The following is a 16,923-nucleotide window of genomic DNA, read 5'->3' as shown; positions in this document are numbered from 1 at the left end:
ACTACATTGTTCCCGGACAGTTATGTTATTAAATATTATTAGGTATGTAGTAAATGAAGCTACAACTAATGTATTCAATAAATCTTAAAAAATAATAATACAAGAGAAAATAAAAGAGCTACAAAAAAATCAAAATTAACTTTTTTTTTTACCGATCATTAGTTCAACGATCGAGAGATCAACTCAACACCCTACCTTTAACCTCGCTACTAAATAATTTCAAAATAGCTACTCTATTCAATGGCTTAACGCTCACTTCACATTGCATTGCAACCCTTGTACATCATTACCATTGCAGCGGAGTGCGGCGCCACTATCTTTTAAAACCAGCAGTTTTAGTATCAGTTTGCTTTAGTTCCAAATTTTGCCACTAACTAAAACAACTTTGCTGTTCTACATCGCGCTTACAGAGTTTTAAAAAAATTCCCGATATATACAACTCGATTACACTTATTAGTCGGGTCCGTTGCCTCGTCGGATCAGTTACTGTCCAGCTGACTTAATTTGGCAGACACTCCGATGACTTTACAGGAAGTAAAATACACATGTCAAACAAATGTCAAAGACTCAAAACGAACCTCATTGAAAAACCAACCAGCCTTTTCGTCACTATTCTACTTGGATCGTCCCATTTACAGGATGTGCGATTGGCAACACCACTATGAGGCAAATTAGACCCACTTTTTTTGTTCGTCAGTTATCATCATCATACCAGCCGTCCTAGTGGTGGGCACAGGCTCCTCACTAAATGAGAGGGCTTGGGCCGTTGTGCTGACGCGGGCCCAGTGCGGATTGTGAACTTCACACACACCATTGAATTGAATTGCTTCGCAGTTTTGTGCAGGTTCCGTCACAATATTTTTCTTCGTGGCTCGTGGTAAATTTCAAATGTAATTAAGTTTATTAAATAACTACTTTTTTAGATAACATTAATTAATCATCCCAGCCTATATACGTCCCATGCTGGGCACAGTCTCCTCTCAGAACAAGAGGGCTTGGGCCATAGTGCCACGCGGGCCAGTGCGGATTGGGAACTTCACACGCACCATTGAATTGCTTCGCAGTTTTGTGCAGGTTCCTCACAATATTTTCCTTCACAGGCTCGTGGTAAATTTCAAATGTAATTAAGGTTAATTAGATAACTACTTGTTTCGTAGTTATCTTAATAATACACACGAAAAAAATATATAATGGAGCTACAAAAAAATAACAAAAACCTAAATGTAAAAAATCTTAGCAATCATTTAGTTCAGCGTTCGAGAGATCAATGAACAGCCGCTGCCTTTTAATCCTTGCTCGCTAAACAAGTTATTTGAAATACTACTCTATTCCAACGCTTTAACGCTCACTTCATATTGCATCTCAACCCTAGTAAAACATTACTATTGCAGCGGAGAGCGGCGCCACTATCTTATTAAACCAGCAGCTTTAGTATCAGTTTGCTTTAGTTCTAAATTTCGCCACTAACTAAAACAACTTTGCTGTTCTACATCGCGCTTACAGAGTTTTTTAAAAATTCCCTATATATAGAACTTGATTACGCTTCTTTAACGGGTCCGTTGCCTAGTTGGAAATCAGTTACTGTCCAGCTGACCTAATTTGGCAGACGCTCCGATGACTTCTACAGGAAGTAAAGACAACGTGTCAAGCAAATTGTCAGAGACTCAAAACGAACCTCAATGAAAAACCAACCAGCCTTTCGTCACTATTCTGCTTGGATTCGTCCATTACAGGATGTGCGATTGGCACACCACTATGAGGTAAATTAGACCCACTTTTTTGTTGTCGTCAGTTATCATCACCATACCAGCCTATACGTCCTAGTGCTGACGCGGGCCCAGTGCGGATTGCGAACTTCACACACACCATTGAATTGAATGAGGGCTATCGCGAATGAATTCGCCACTGGAGGCGCTAGTGTAGCGTGAGGTCTCCGAAATGTCAAATCTCATAGTTTTTGGGTGAGCTACGCGGGTTTATTTATAATTAGAATAATTTTGTGAATATTTTGCAACATGTGAAATTAATTATGGCAAATATGCGTTCCGGGGCAATGAATGTCTGTGTTTTGAGACAGTTTTGGCTTTCGGAAACCTTTGTCCTCCCTTTTTTCCGAACAAAACGGGGACTATGCAACACTGTGGCATGCTCGATATTTTTATGGTACGGTTTTAAGGTGTATTAAATATTATTTTAATCTAAACTTTGTTTTCACGCCCGTAATAATAGACTTTGAAAGCCATACTTAAAAACCTCACGCAACAATGCGCCATCTAGTGAGACAAAAAACGATAGCCCTCATTGCTTCGCAGTTTGTTCAGGTTCCGTCACGATATTTTCCTTCATCGTAGCTCGTGGTAAATTTCAAATGTAATTAAGGTTATTAAATAACTACTTCTTTAGATTATATTAAAAATACACAAAAAATATATAATGGAGCTACAAAAAAAACAAATCATTTAGTTCAGCGTTCGAGAGATCAATGAACAGCCGCTTCCTTTTAAATCCTCGCTCGCTAGACAAGTAATTTGAAATAGCTTAGTCAGTAGGTACTCCATTCCAATGGCTTAACGCTCACTTTACAATGCATCTCAACCCTAGTAAAATATTACCATTGCAGCGACGAGCGGCGCCACTATCTTTTTAAACCAGCAGTTTTAGTATCAGTTTGCTTTAGTTCCAAATTTCGACACTAACTTAAACAATGTTGGTGTTCTACATCGCGCTTACAGAGTTTAAAAAAAAACCCCGATGTATAGAAGTTGATTATACGCTTCTTCATCGGGTCCGTTGCCTAGTTGGAAATCAGTTACTGTCAAGCTGACCTGATTTGGCAGACACTCCGATGACTTAAGAAGTAAAGAAAGACACGTGTCCAACGAAAACGGGCCTAGTGCGGACAGGTAACCTCTCACGCACCATTGAATTACTTCACAGGTTGTGCAGGTCACGTTTTCCGACATGTTTTCCGAAACATGTCACGCTAAACTCGATTTAAGACGTGAGTTATCCGGGTCAATATATTTAATACCTAATATATTAGATAGTATAGATAGGGCTTATTACACTTAAGATTGGGTTTTGGAATCTTTTTGTATTTTTTATTTCAACTCCAAATTTTTGTTATTTTTACGGTCATCCCGTAAAACCCATATCGAAAATACAAACTGAAATCTAGATGCACAGAAAAACCAGACAAATAAGACCAGCGCTGGGCTGGGCTGGGCTTATTACACTTGACTAAATTTAGTATCCTAAATCATTCAGGATCCTAAATTTAGTCAAGTGTAATAAGCCCTTAAGGGTTAGGGGTTTTGTCAATTAAAAAAAAATTAGACGAAGTGCAACAAAGTTCGAGAGTGGGGGCCGTGCTTAAATTGTCGCACGGCGTGACGGCACGCGACGTTAAACGCGTGAAGACCAAACTATTATTTTTTTCCATTGTGACACGAAATATCCCACTAATAATATAAAAGCGAAAGTTTGTAAGTCTGTTTGTTTGTTTATTTGATTGTTTGTTAGGTACTTCATAACTTCAAAACCGTTACACAGAACACGTTACACAGAAATTCGGTGCACAGATAGTTTGAGTTCCCGGGAAGGACATACGATAGTTTTTATCCTGGGAAATTGTATAGTTCCCACGAATTAGCGACAAACGAATTATACGCGGGCGGAGTCGTGGGTAACAGGCTAGTCAATCATACATTCGAACTATTTGGTCATTAAGCCTATTCTAGCAGGCTCGTGTCCACTTTTATTCCGTGTTAATTATCAGGGCACTCATAAATTCCGCCCACTGTGTCCCGTTACTCATAAACCCCCTCTGTACTGTACTTAAAGCTAGGTCATTCACCTAAGTTTTACATTATATTTTGTCGGCAAATTGTATGCGGGGTTGCCATGGCATTAGAAAACAAAATTCGCGTTCGTAGGTTGTTTATTTTGGCGTAAGTAAGATTTGTCGCGATAACTATATTTTTAGGGTTGTGTCTTGAAAGGAACCCTTATAAAATCATTTCGTTGTCGTCTCTCTATTCGTCTGTTTGTCAATACACTTTTTCTCAGGAATAGGAATTCGTGCAAGCATTTAATTAAAATGATAATAATCGAATAATCTACGAGCATGAATTGGTCTCTGAATGAAAGTCAAGCATTTTCATAAAACTACTTCTTCTTTTTGTCAATTGTGTTTTGTTTCTTTTCTTTTTTACAATAAAGAGTTTACATACATACATCGAGTATACCTAACAACAATTCATGAATATAAACACACATTTTTGTTAAACAAAAATTCCAGGTATCAAGTTTTATGTGATGATTAAAGTTTATTAATTTTTGTGGGTAGTTTGTTTGAGAAAAATAAAGTGGGTACTTGGGGAGTTACAGTGACAAATTAAAACGTTTTTTTTGGTTTGTTAGTCACACATCTGGTAGTTTTCGTGAACGGTTGGGTTGCTCTGAAGACGAGCTTTGGTTGAATTCAAAATGCGTCAGTGCGGTGTGGTGATGTGTGGTGATGGGTTTGTGTGTATTCTCACAGTAAAGTGGAGGAACTACACGAATACACATTTTTACACATTTTTTGCATAAAATACCTAATGTCGCGGGTGAGCAAAGTAACTGTGTTCATTTACAATACCTTTTATAGAATTCAAGGCGACATGCCGTTACCCTGACACAAAAGGCGTACACTGCCATCTACCGGCGTGTAGCAAAGTTATTTTCCCCTTTACAACATACAAATATTCAAGTTTGTTATCCCTTAAGGCTGTAAAAAAAAGTTCCTAAGCTTACGCGATTGATTCGCGATAATTTATTTCTACGTTTCTTCATTCTACAATTTTTGTTGTTACACTTGTAATGCGAATTGCTAAGGAATGGAATTCGCTCCCGTTGTCTGTATTTCCGAATAAATACAATCTAGGGCTCTTCAAGGCTAGAGTGAATAGGCTGTTACTGAACCAGTGAGATACACCTTTGGCCTCATCTGAACTTAACGATACTGTAGATGTCATCAATCACGGTCAGTTTTATGTACAAAAAATGCCACGAGTACCTAATGTTCATTTTTCTTTGTTTCTGAACGACAAAACACTTTGAAAGTTTGAACTTTGTAACTTTCCGTTAACTTCAAATATTATGACATTGTCATTTCAATGTTCAATATCTCAATAACGACTGAACCGATTTTTATCAAACATAGCTAAGCAACAACGCCACGAAACTCGCTTTCACTTAAAAAAACCGCATCAAAATCGGTCCTTCCATTTCAGAGCTTTAATGCCACAGACAAACAAAAGTTTTGTCAAAGTAATTATAACACACCTCTTTTTTGTCGTGAAGAAACACAACTTTGAGGTTGCTCTTCAAATTGCACGGACTTCTCGATACTGCATAAATTTATGTCTCCGTTAAAGTCCATTTCTTTAAGTAAAACTACAAAGGCATGGAAGGACAATAAATAAAGTGGAACTAAAAAAAAAACCCGAAGCATTCATTGGAAGAGAAAAGCTGAAGTTGCATCCAACTGCAGGTATTTGTTTTGCGTTTCGACTACATCTTTGAAAAAGAAAAGATTTGATTTGAAATGAAATGAAAAGACTGAAACTACCGATCAGGCTCTGTTGTCTCTCACGCTGACGTTCGCGATCGCATCCGCCGTCTCTTTCTATCCTTGTCTTACCTGTGCCAGAAAGATGCGGAACAGTTGTGATTCCAAGTTGGTTAGACAAAGGTTTCAGGTTTTCTATAAGTGGAGTAGGACTCCGAATGTATGGTTTTTTACTAGATAAACAAGATAGGGTAGAAGTACCGTTTTTGGCCACCTTAGCACCGTATACAATGACACTTTATTGTACACCAGAAATAGTAAGCGATATAGAAAACAGTTACACAGAGAGAAAATTACAAGGTAAGCAATAGGCGGTGTTATCGCTTAAGAGCGATCTTTTCCAGGACTTTCGTTAGTTTAGTGAGGTTTCAAAAGTGTATACTGAAACGAATTAAATTTGTAATGTTTTATTAACACAAATTTATTTAAAACGTATATTTAAACAATAAATGGCCATAAACGGTGCAATGGCCACAAACGATACTTCTACCCTATGCTGCTTACAGCGTAGCTGTTAGCATCCTAGTGGTAGCCAATCGGGTTAGACCTACCTAATGATCTCTGAAGCATAATATTATTCTCTGATCTTTTCGGAATGTATGTGCAAAACCATATTTAAAATTTAGCATCAGTTTTTCGGTAAAGGAAAATATCGCGAGGTGGGTAACCTGCATACACCTCCATAGCAGTGCAATGGTGTGTGTGAACCGTATGGTACGCGCGAGAAATGCGACTTAAGTTGCGCGTCCACTGCATCGAATTCGGAGCGAAGGTACGCACCGTACGGATTTGTTGTTTTGTATTATATATAAGAAATACCGACCTAGTGCACGCAGTACCATAGAAATCCATACAAAGCAACAAATCCGTCCGCTCCGTACGCTCCGATTCCGATGTAGTGGACGCGAAGTTTTAAGCCGTTACAATCCCACCAGTGGGACAAATTTAGGCAGGATTTGACGATGGTGACGATCAGAAGATTAAGAATAAAATACAAGCGATTTCTGAAGCTCCTTTTTTATTTTATTGGTCATCCGAGCAAACAAAAAATGCTATATTTACCTTTTTAACCCCCGACGTAAAAAGAGGGGTGTTATAAGTTTGACCGCTATGTTTGTCTGTGTATCTGTGTGTCTGTCTGTCTGTGGCACCGTAGCTTTTAAACGGGTGGACCGATTTGAATGAGGTTTTTTATTTGGAAGCATTTTTTTTTTAATAGGTACTTGTAATACAAGTTTTTACCGTATCCAAGAACATGGCTGTCTTAACTATTCCCATTAAAGTATCGTCTCCGCTAATTAAAGGTAGTCAGTTTTAGTGAGTTAAATGACATTTTAGTTGTGCCTCAAAGCTTAATGAAGCGCTTATTGGGCTTAATTGGACACACGACAGGATGCTGGCGTGACAAAGGCAATTAATGCACTTTTAAGCTTTATTATCATTTCAGGGCTAACCACTTTATATTGGCCGATGATTCTTTTTTTATGGGAAGGGTTATTAGCAAATTTCTTTTAGTACTTTCGTTGCTCTGGAACTAAACCTATATATATTTACATAATATGTAATACTGGTAATACCTATGAACAGGGAGCGTAACTTAGGTGCGGGTGACGTCATTATAACGTAAAGTCACATATAGGATTTTTTAAACACAAAATTACAATACTGCAATGATTCTTAATATTTAAGTGGTGTTGTAAATTTAAAATACGATGTGAATAAAATTTTACTCGGTAAACTAATTGCAACAAAAAATATTTTTCCTCGAGTAAATGAAACAACACAACAAATGTTTCGTTGGATCACAAAGTATGCAGAATGCTTAAGATCGCAACATAATATCGCATCTTCATTTTTATTTACATAAATAATAAATTTCACATGCCCTGAGTGATTGCCCTCTGGCAATATAACTCTCGAATCTCCAGCCAGTTATAAATTGGTGTTGTACTGGTCATAATCCTCATAACCGAACCTGGAGCAAAATATTGATGAAGGTCAAAACCTTTCTTCATGTAAAACTATGTTTTTTAGGCAATGACTTTAAAAATAGTTCTTTGCGTAAAACTTCTGGCAATTCCAAATCCCAAAACCATCCATGAAAATTGACTAACACTGTATTTAGCTTGACGTCATACGTCTGTCATTGGCACCAAAGTTACGCTCCCTGCCTATGAACAAGCAATTATTTTATATTTATCTCGGAAAAGACTCGTTGTATTCAAGGACCCTCAATTAAACTAACATTGTCTTATGTCTAGGTGTTTCTAAATAAGTTTTAGTCCTCGCCTAGGTATTAAGTCTTATTTTCCAGTCATATTCTCGATATCTTTTAATATATTGAGGGGACCGACTTACTCTTTAATCCTGCCGCCAAGTAGCAGTAGTTTTGCTGTGTTCCGGTGTGAAGAATAAGACATGAGGTATACTTAGCCTTCAACGCTGGCAACGCTTAAGCTATCCTTTAATGCGGGTGTAGTTACGCTTACTTACCAATAAATGACACACTTGCCCATTTGCCACTCCGTTTTCTTATATCTTATCTTTAACACCTTTTTCAAGTTTTTAACAAGACTGCTGGTTGTTTCGAGTTTGATGTAACTCACTAGGTTTGAAAGCAAACAATTGCAACTTGTTAAGGGTGATCGTTAAACTTTCACACGATGCCATTTTAAAATTCAATCGGCGGCATCGGCAGAGTTCTAAACTTAACTGCGACTTAATGGGATTCTCGCTTAACTATTTCTTTGTCTCGTAGAACAAAATTTAACTCGGTGCCTTTTTCGCGAGCTCAAGTGTCAATGATGTCGCGCTAATGGTACCTTAACGTCCGACTTCAATACACCTTATCAGCAACTTCGCTAATGCACGGCACAAAGCGTAAGATAAGAAAAGAACAAAGAGAACTCCTGCTAAACGCCCTTTCTTTGTTACAGATAAAGATCGCCCGATGTGAATGAAGATGGACCTTAAATATCTAATCCTGATGATTGCCTTCGCGACGATTGAAATCAACGTAACGGAAAGCCGGCAGAACGACAAGCGGAGATGGAAGAACGACAAAAGTGTTTACTCACAATACGTTAACATTTGCGATATTCAGGACAGAGGGTCCAAGGTTCATTGCTATTGTGAGAGCACAAAGATGAAAACAGCGACGAAGGCCGACTGTTGGGTGTTCAACGGCGGCATTGCTGAGGACGATCCGTTCTGGTCGAACTTTTATTCGCAACCTAAAATAGAAAGGCTAACATTCAACGTTCGAGCAGATGGCGGCCTGACGTACATTCCAGCAAAAGTGATCATCCGTCTAGAACGGTTACAGTACCTCAACATTCAATACGCTAACATATCTGCCGTGCCATCTTTTGCGTTCACAAACTCTTCGACATTGAGAGAAATAACACTTCCAAAGAACAAAATAACCAAACTGGAAAAGATGTCCTTTGCTCATCTGATAATGCTGTCAAACGTCAGTTTGGTGGAAAATCAAATATCAGAGCTCAAACGAGACATATTCTATGTATTACCGAACCTTCAGCGGCTGTATTTGTCGAAGAACACAATCAGTGTGCTTCACGACGGCTGCTTCAAGCACCTCAGTAACCTGGTAAAGCTGGAGCTTGACAGTAATTTACTGACTGTTGTAATTAGAGAGAACTTCCAAGGTCTGTCCAACCTGATTACTCTTGACATGAGAAACAACAAATTGACGATGATAGGTGACTTGGCGTTCTCGGAACTTTGGAGCCTCCAAGAACTTTACCTGGATGGGAACGAAATAGAATTTATATCAGAGAGGGGTTTCGGCGGATTGACACAACTGAGAAAACTTTATTTGGCTGATAATAAGTTGGGAACATTAGACGACGGCGTGTTGGACGATTTTCAGAAGTTGACTGTTTTGGATTTGAGGAATAACAATTTGGAAACTCTAAAGCAGGAGACTATGCAAAGTGTCTTGGAAAACATGAAGTCGAATTACGCTTTAATCTCTCTTGACGGTAAGTTTGTAACGATAACTTCTTGTTTAAATTAATTTTCTGTCTATTTAATACAACATAAATTTGTTGTTATTTATGGGCAATGAAACTGTTATAAAATCTAGTGTACAATAAGATTGTATGACGACGTTGTAAAGTTCTTTAACGAAGTGGTATTGACAAAAACAGCTGATCGTTCTTTGTACAAAATAATATTTTTAATACATGGTATATTAAAACCTAAATTACAGCGGTTTATAACCTGCCTAATTTACTTTTTGACCAAATAAAAAAAACAGAAGTTATTAAAAATAAAATTGTAAAATTCACAAACTTGTTGGCTCATATTAAATTATATTGACCCGGATACTCACGCCTTAAATCGAGTTTAGCTCGACATGTTTCGGGGGTCAATATAATTAGATATGAGTGGGTCTCATGATAGTTTTATGTTCAAACTTGATCAAACACATAAGAGAGACACAAAAAAAACGCTTTTTATTAACCTTCTTTTACTAAATATTTGCGAAAACACTTGTCATTAGTTTAGAATTTGAAAAAGTTACATAATTAAAAAAAAAATCACTTTCCTACTGCGTATAATTAATTATTTAAATTCCACATTACTTATACCTGCACTACATAAAATGTTTTCGTTGGCAATACTTGGTCCGTGTTTTAAAAGCTGCTTTGCTTGAAGTCATATTTTTCCATTGCAAATAAAAAGTAAGACGCAAACGTAACTAGCGAAAGCTGTAAGACAATATCTTAAAAGATGCCCAGTAAAACTAGCTAGCTGCAGCTAGCTTTTACTTCTTGCAATTTAACCCAGTTTGTATGTTTTCTATGAACCACGACACCAAGACGTGTCTTTCAGATGCAAGGTTTCGTTTTAATCTAATTTGCTATGGTTATTTTTTTTTGTCTTTAGTTATTTTAATCAAACTGAACGACAGTATGAGGCTCTTTATTTAAAAAACATATAAATTCACTGGGTTGTTGACTTTTTATCTATATAAGTAAGTTTATCCGTTGCCTAGTATCCATAATACAAGCTTTGCGTAGTTTAAGACTAGGTCAATAATAATTGGTGTCAATTGTCCCATGATATTTATTTATTTTTTTAAATAAAACGGGTGTTTTATATGCAACGTGAATGAAATTCACGATGTAGTTCTTGGTACCTACCTCCCGTGGGAATTTAGCGTGCGAAGCCGCGTGTAAAGTTAACGTAATATAAACGACGTAATATAAACTAATAATAAATCTCGAATACATAGTCAAATCCGACAATGGAGTGCGCCGTAAAAACTCAATTCCCACAGGCTTACCTAAACTGTTTTATGTGACATCCGTGACAAGTATGGCAAAGCTTGGAACACAGACTACAAGGTATTGCACCCAAAAATATAGCGAACTCACGCTTCTCTCACTCTCCAGGTTCCTTAACAAAAATGTTCACTTCAAGCTACTGAATAGGTTGGTGTCCTAAAAATTCTATTTTTTAGAGTTCCGTAGCCAAAATGGCAAAACGGAACCCTTATAGTTTCGCCATGCCTGTCTGTCTGTCCGTCTGCGGCTTTGCTAAGGGAATATCAATGCTAGAAAGCTGTAGTTTTGCACGAATATAGGTGCGACCAAACCGCTGCTTAAAAAACGGTCACGGCACGGAATCGCAGTGACGCACCGTTTTTATCGCATGCTCTCCACGCCGCTGCTTAAAATACGGAATCGCAGTGACGTGTCGTAAACTTCAGGTCTTTACCGAACAAAAGTCGTGACGTTTACGGCACGTCACTGCGATTCCGTACCGTTTGCGTATTTTAAGCAGCGGTCAAAGTCAAAGTAAAAATATCTTTATTCAATTTAGGCTATAACAAGCACTTATGAATGTCAAAAAAAATCTACCACCGGTGTGGAAAGCATGCAAAAAAACGGTGCGCATACGATGCGTCACTGCGATTCCATACCGTCACCGTGTTTAAGCAGCAGTTTGGCCGCACCTTATATATGTAAACTATGCCGATAAAATGGTATAATAAAAAAAAAAATACATTCAGACTTAAAGTGGGGTGTTTTTTTTTTCTCATCCAACCTTTTAGTGTGGAATATCGTTGGATAGGTCTTTTAAAACCATTGGGGGGTTGCTAAAGCGATTTTTCGATTCAGTGATGTGTTTGCAAAATATTCAACTTTAAAGTGCAAGTTTTCATTAAGTTCTAGCGTTTCCCCCCTCTTAAATCTAAACCGGTGGTTGGAAAAATTCGAAAAAATTGAAGATGGTAGTAAGTATATCAAACTCACAAGGAAAACTATACCGGTTAAGTTTTCTTGAGCCTAAGGTATAAAATATACCTAAACTTGGAATATTCCGTACAAAATACGAAATTCTTAGAAAAATATTACTTAATTTTTTCATAATTGCTGCGGAACCCTATTCCGGGCTTGTCCGACACGCTCTTGGCCGGTTTTTTACCCATGAAACTACCCAATAATACAATCTCGAGACCAACAAGTTCCCTTTATGCATGCTATCTCATACTTATTCTTGTTGCAACGGAATTTAGTGATACAATTAAAGTCAGTTAGTTAATTCAGTAGCCTTATCTTAGAACCGGCTTCAGGCTGTACGATTTAATCCAACACCCACAGTAAATAAAGAAAAGCAGTAGACTAATTTTGTTTACTTTAAACCTTTGTTTCGTTTGTGTATAACCTATACTTATGTAATATAACATGTGTTTATACGTTGTATAAAAAATATAACTTAATGTTGCATAAACAATGGCGGACAAAGCTGGGTCTACCTGATGGTTAGTAACCACCGCCGCCCATGGGTACCTTCAGCACCTTTAGTACTGTTGGTGGACATCATCTTATTTCTTTAATATGCCTATTTCTTATACAGCCTTCTTAGTGATGGTGATCCATCAAGTGAAGCTAATAAAGGGGCGTACAGACAAAACTCGTGATGTAGTTAGATGATGTAACATGGCAAACCTCTGTAGCGCTTCATATTACTGATTATCTTTTGTTTTTTTTTATTCGCAGTACAATTTGGTAAAACGTAAACCGAAATTTGCGTTGTTTTGGAAAATTGAATGATTTTTACTCGATGATAACTTACTTAATATTTTACCGAGCTAATTGTGAAAATAAGGGCTGCCACTAACACAAATAACCTTCGTAATAAAAAAATCTGTTTATTTCAATAAACGTCAAAACTTTTCCGCTTAGATTCTAATCCTTATTTTTAAAGATTTAAACGAATCTAATTATCATTTATAAGGAAAATTTATATTATGTAACATTAATTTATGTTTACCAATTGCTTTACAGTTCCGTTTTGCGGTCATATGGAACTCTATTAATGGGCAAAAATTAAAATTCGACGCGCTTAAAAGTTCACATCCTAACTTTCCATACTGTTTGTTATTAGGTCTTTATTTTAAAGCTGCATAGTGCATAATATAACCTAATTCTATCCTGGTTTGAGTGTGTGAGGGCTGTGTCGTTGTAAGCCGCTTACTGCTAATTTGAAATTAAACAAATTACACCGGTGGGAGCGCGGCGAATGCTTTGCGAAATTAATTTTGTGTTAGAACAGTGTTATTTAGTACGCTAGGAACTGGACTGCGGATTAGAACGTAGCTCGGTCAAATTTGTTTAGTCGCAGTAAATCATTTGACATAATGCATACTACAAAATATTATAATTCTGCCGTGCTATGACAAAACATTGTACCTACCTAACTCAAGTTACAGTGTTTGTGGTACCACTGTTAAATTAGATTTTTAGACTCTAATCTATATATACATACTAAAAGTAAGTAGGTACACTAATTTTCTACCCGCCCGCCCGGATTGCTATCACCATCTTGCTCGCTAATCCTGCTGTGAAGCAGCAGTGCTTGCACTGTTGTGTTTCGGCGTGGGAGTAAGACAGCCGGTGTAATTACTGGCACTTGAGGTATCCCATCTTAGGCCTCTAGATTGGCAACGCATTTGCAATCCCCCTGGTGTTGCAGGTGTCTATGGGTGGTGGTGGCCTCTTACCCTCAGGAGACCTACTTGCTCGTTTGCCATCCAGTCGAATAAAATAAAACTAACATTGAAAAACATCCTTCAAATTACTACTAACACTAAACACTAACGACTAAACACTGTACCTCCAGATACCGTGTTTTGCCAAAGCAAAACTCACCCGTTCTTCGGCCAGTACCTAAAGTTACAGTGTTTTGTCGTAACATTCACACGATGTATTTGTAATGAGTGTTTTGATTTGCTAGTCTTATTTATTGTAAATCGGAATTTCTTCATTATTAACGTGTTTTTGCTTGAAAATGCATGAAAAAAGTATAAATCTTATATTATGTTTCTTTGTCCACAATTAGTAGCATTATTTGTAATTTTTCATAGAAATCATAACTTTCTAACGTTAATGCTTAACATTAACATTATACTGATCAACTTGTAACGCCTATAGAGAGTTCATACTGAAAACGTTTTGAAGTAACATGAGCCCAGTATTTGTACTTAATACTGGCATGGTATGTCCTAATATCAACGTAAACAACCGCCGCTCGGAAAGCCAAATGCTTGGAGAACTTGACTACAAAGCTAGAGGCACAGAATAACTAATAGTACTAATTATAATAGCTTGAGGACCCGTGTTCGATCCCCGGTTGGGACCGAAAGTATGAATAATACGAATATTTCTTCTCGAGTTTTGAACGTTTAATATATTTTTATCTATATAAGGATGCTTTCCTTAGTTTAGGAATAGGTCAATTTGGTATCAATTGTCCCGTGATATTTATTTATTATTTTTATGATGATACTGACAATCGAATCCTTGATTCCAAATAATTTAACTTCATGTTTTACTACTAAATACTAAACTAATTTATCTTCCTCAGGTAACAAGCTAACCTGCGACTGCCGCCTTCTTTGGCTCCACAAACTCAAAAACGAGACCCGCAGCAAACGCATCAAAGCCTCTCTGGACCGCCTCAACTGCGTGATGGACAGCAAACTCAGAACGGAACTCAATAAGAAAATAAAGACAAACGACATTCCTAAAAATAACCCCATCACCCCAAACATACAAGACTACGAAACCAACGACGATTTCGACGAAGACAAATACGACGATACGATGCAAGATGACACATTAGAAAACACAAAAATCGAGTACAGGAAAAAGCTGCTAGAAATATCTACGGAATTGCTTCCGTGCCCCAATAAGTTGTTCTATGAGGCATCGTTCTCGCCACCCACTCAAGATGAAGTCAAATTCTTCTTTTCATCTTCTGGACCCTTAGTTTTATCAGTGACAGTGAAGTTATTTGTATTCTTAAGACTTTTAACGACGTTGTAGTTAAAAAAATAGGATAAGTTAAGTTAAATTCGAATAATTATAACAATTACTTTTATGTAAGATAGGTATAATATCACATTGTAAATTCTGAAGATTATCCTACGAGATTACCAGAACATTTAGATACTATGATGCGTTTATTTCATTAGATCGGATTAAATGTTTTTAAGGCTTATATAGATGTACAAATGTGTAAATTTATATAATACTTAATTGAAAATTATTTGACACACACAATTTCTAGAACATTCGGTTTTGTAGCCGGGTTTTAGTTCGTAGAAACAGTAACATATTTTTTTTAGAGATATTAGGATAAAGAAGGTGATTTATTTTCATCATAATATATCTATGACATATCTGATTTGAAGTAATATGATAAGGATCTATTTTTACTACTTAGATGTAAGTAAAGTTTAAGAAAAGATAAGTATAATTGATTTCGAATCTCATTCCAGATGTTGTTATAGACTCTAAGATATAAATGCTTGTGATAAGTATTTATTTGCAATTATTCGGATTTGCACTTTTACAATTTTCGCTTCAGTCAAACGTAATCTTCGCGTGGCAATTTATACAAGACTGATGAAACAAGTTCTACTAAAAAATCTTAGATCATGCAAGATAGTCCACTAACGTCATCCACTAAATAAAAAGTCCGTGACAAAACGAATTTTGATTCTCAAGATACTTTAAATATCTGTGCTTATGTAATTGTGAAAATATGTGACATATCAACGTTTAAAAAGTGATTTTTTTTTAATCTAAGACTTGCTTTGTACAATATCAATGTTTGAGTACTATACATTTATAAAATATAAGTCTTATTAAAGTGTTTTACCCAGATAAAACTCAAAACTGACACCTTGTATTTGGTAAAGTACGTGGTAAAATCCAGACAAAGTGATATAAATTTTCTTCGAAAGTGGTTCCGCCTTAATAGTGGCAACGAAGCAAGCAAGCAAATGTTTACCTAAATTATGAGTACTGCAAAAAAAAATAAGCTACAACATTTTAGGTGCATTCTTGGACCTAAAAAGTAGAAAAAAATGTTTTTTGCAAACCTGTAAAAACTAAGTTGCATGAACATTATTTAAGACCTTAGAAAATTCATACAAAATGATAATTATTATCACGGAAAATTGCATAGTTTCAGCGATAAACGAATTTTCGGCAGACGGAGTCACGGGCAATAGCTAGTTTGTAATAAAGTTGATATTTTCTTCAATCATATTAAACTTGATTTTATCAATTTGTCACTAAACTTATATTTAAAGATATGGCTCTTAGTTGATATGACTATAATAAGGTTTTTCGTTTCAAGAAATATTACCATTAGCAATATTATAACTACAAAGCCATACTTAGTTAACATTAAGCATTTCTTTTATCACTATTCCGAAACTCTATTATTAATGATAAATTTTAGACTTCGGGCGAAATAAAGTTAAATTTATTCATGAAACAACAGTGATTTGTGTACCAAAGATTATTTCGTGAATTAAAAGTTATTATTTTGTTATTATTAGTCGTCTTCGTTTGAGAATATCTAGGTAAACGCTCTTTGTAAATAGGTATACTTCAGATTGTTTACTGTTATCTTCTAATTAAGGTGTGGAAACAATAAATTGATACTTTTCCATTTGGTATTGGTTTTAATCTCATCTAGAATCTTTCCTACAAATATTATTAATGCGAAATTTTTAGTGTGTGTTTTTTTTTTATTTCTTCATCCTAAAACCGGTTATTGGACTTTGATGAAATTTTGTTTTTTAGTATTCCATTGCTAAATCTAAAGTTTTACACATATGCGCATGTTTACTTAAAAATGTACTAAGTAGGTACCTACTTCTTTTAGGCCCGATCGCAGTCGGATAAAAACGTAAGTATCTAACTAAAGTGCCAACTAAAATTGAATTAAATTGAGTGAAGTATACTTTAATCTTTTCC

The 16,923-nt window shown here is 36.3% G+C and overlaps 1 protein-coding gene across 6 annotated transcripts in view; it reads left to right on the top strand.

Moving 5' to 3' along the window:
* LOC141429781 (uncharacterized) overlaps positions 1-16,588 on the top strand; it is a 76,974-nt gene extending 60,386 nt beyond the window's left edge. Inside the window, exons 1-4 of one of the 6 annotated variants that reach the window (XM_074090315.1) lie at positions 4,414-4,527; positions 5,421-5,536; positions 8,551-9,618; positions 14,516-16,588. In XM_074090315.1, coding sequence (XP_073946416.1) covers positions 8,571-9,618; positions 14,516-14,976 — 1,509 coding nt within the window. In that variant the 5' untranslated portion in view covers positions 4,414-4,527; positions 5,421-5,536; positions 8,551-8,570 and the 3' untranslated portion in view covers positions 14,977-16,588. Of the gene's footprint in view, positions 1-4,413; positions 4,528-4,547; positions 4,611-5,276; positions 5,537-8,550; positions 9,619-14,515 lie in introns of those variants that run through there. The other 5 variants (XM_074090314.1, XM_074090313.1, XM_074090317.1 and 2 more) reach the window with 5 other exon arrangements.
* Positions 16,589-16,923: the final 335 nt, after the last annotated feature.

This window comes from Choristoneura fumiferana, chromosome 7, assembly GCF_025370935.1.
Source record: "Choristoneura fumiferana chromosome 7, NRCan_CFum_1, whole genome shotgun sequence".
Classification (NCBI taxonomy): Eukaryota; Metazoa; Arthropoda; class Insecta; order Lepidoptera; family Tortricidae; genus Choristoneura; species Choristoneura fumiferana.
This window is presented reverse-complemented; position numbering and strand designations above follow the sequence as displayed.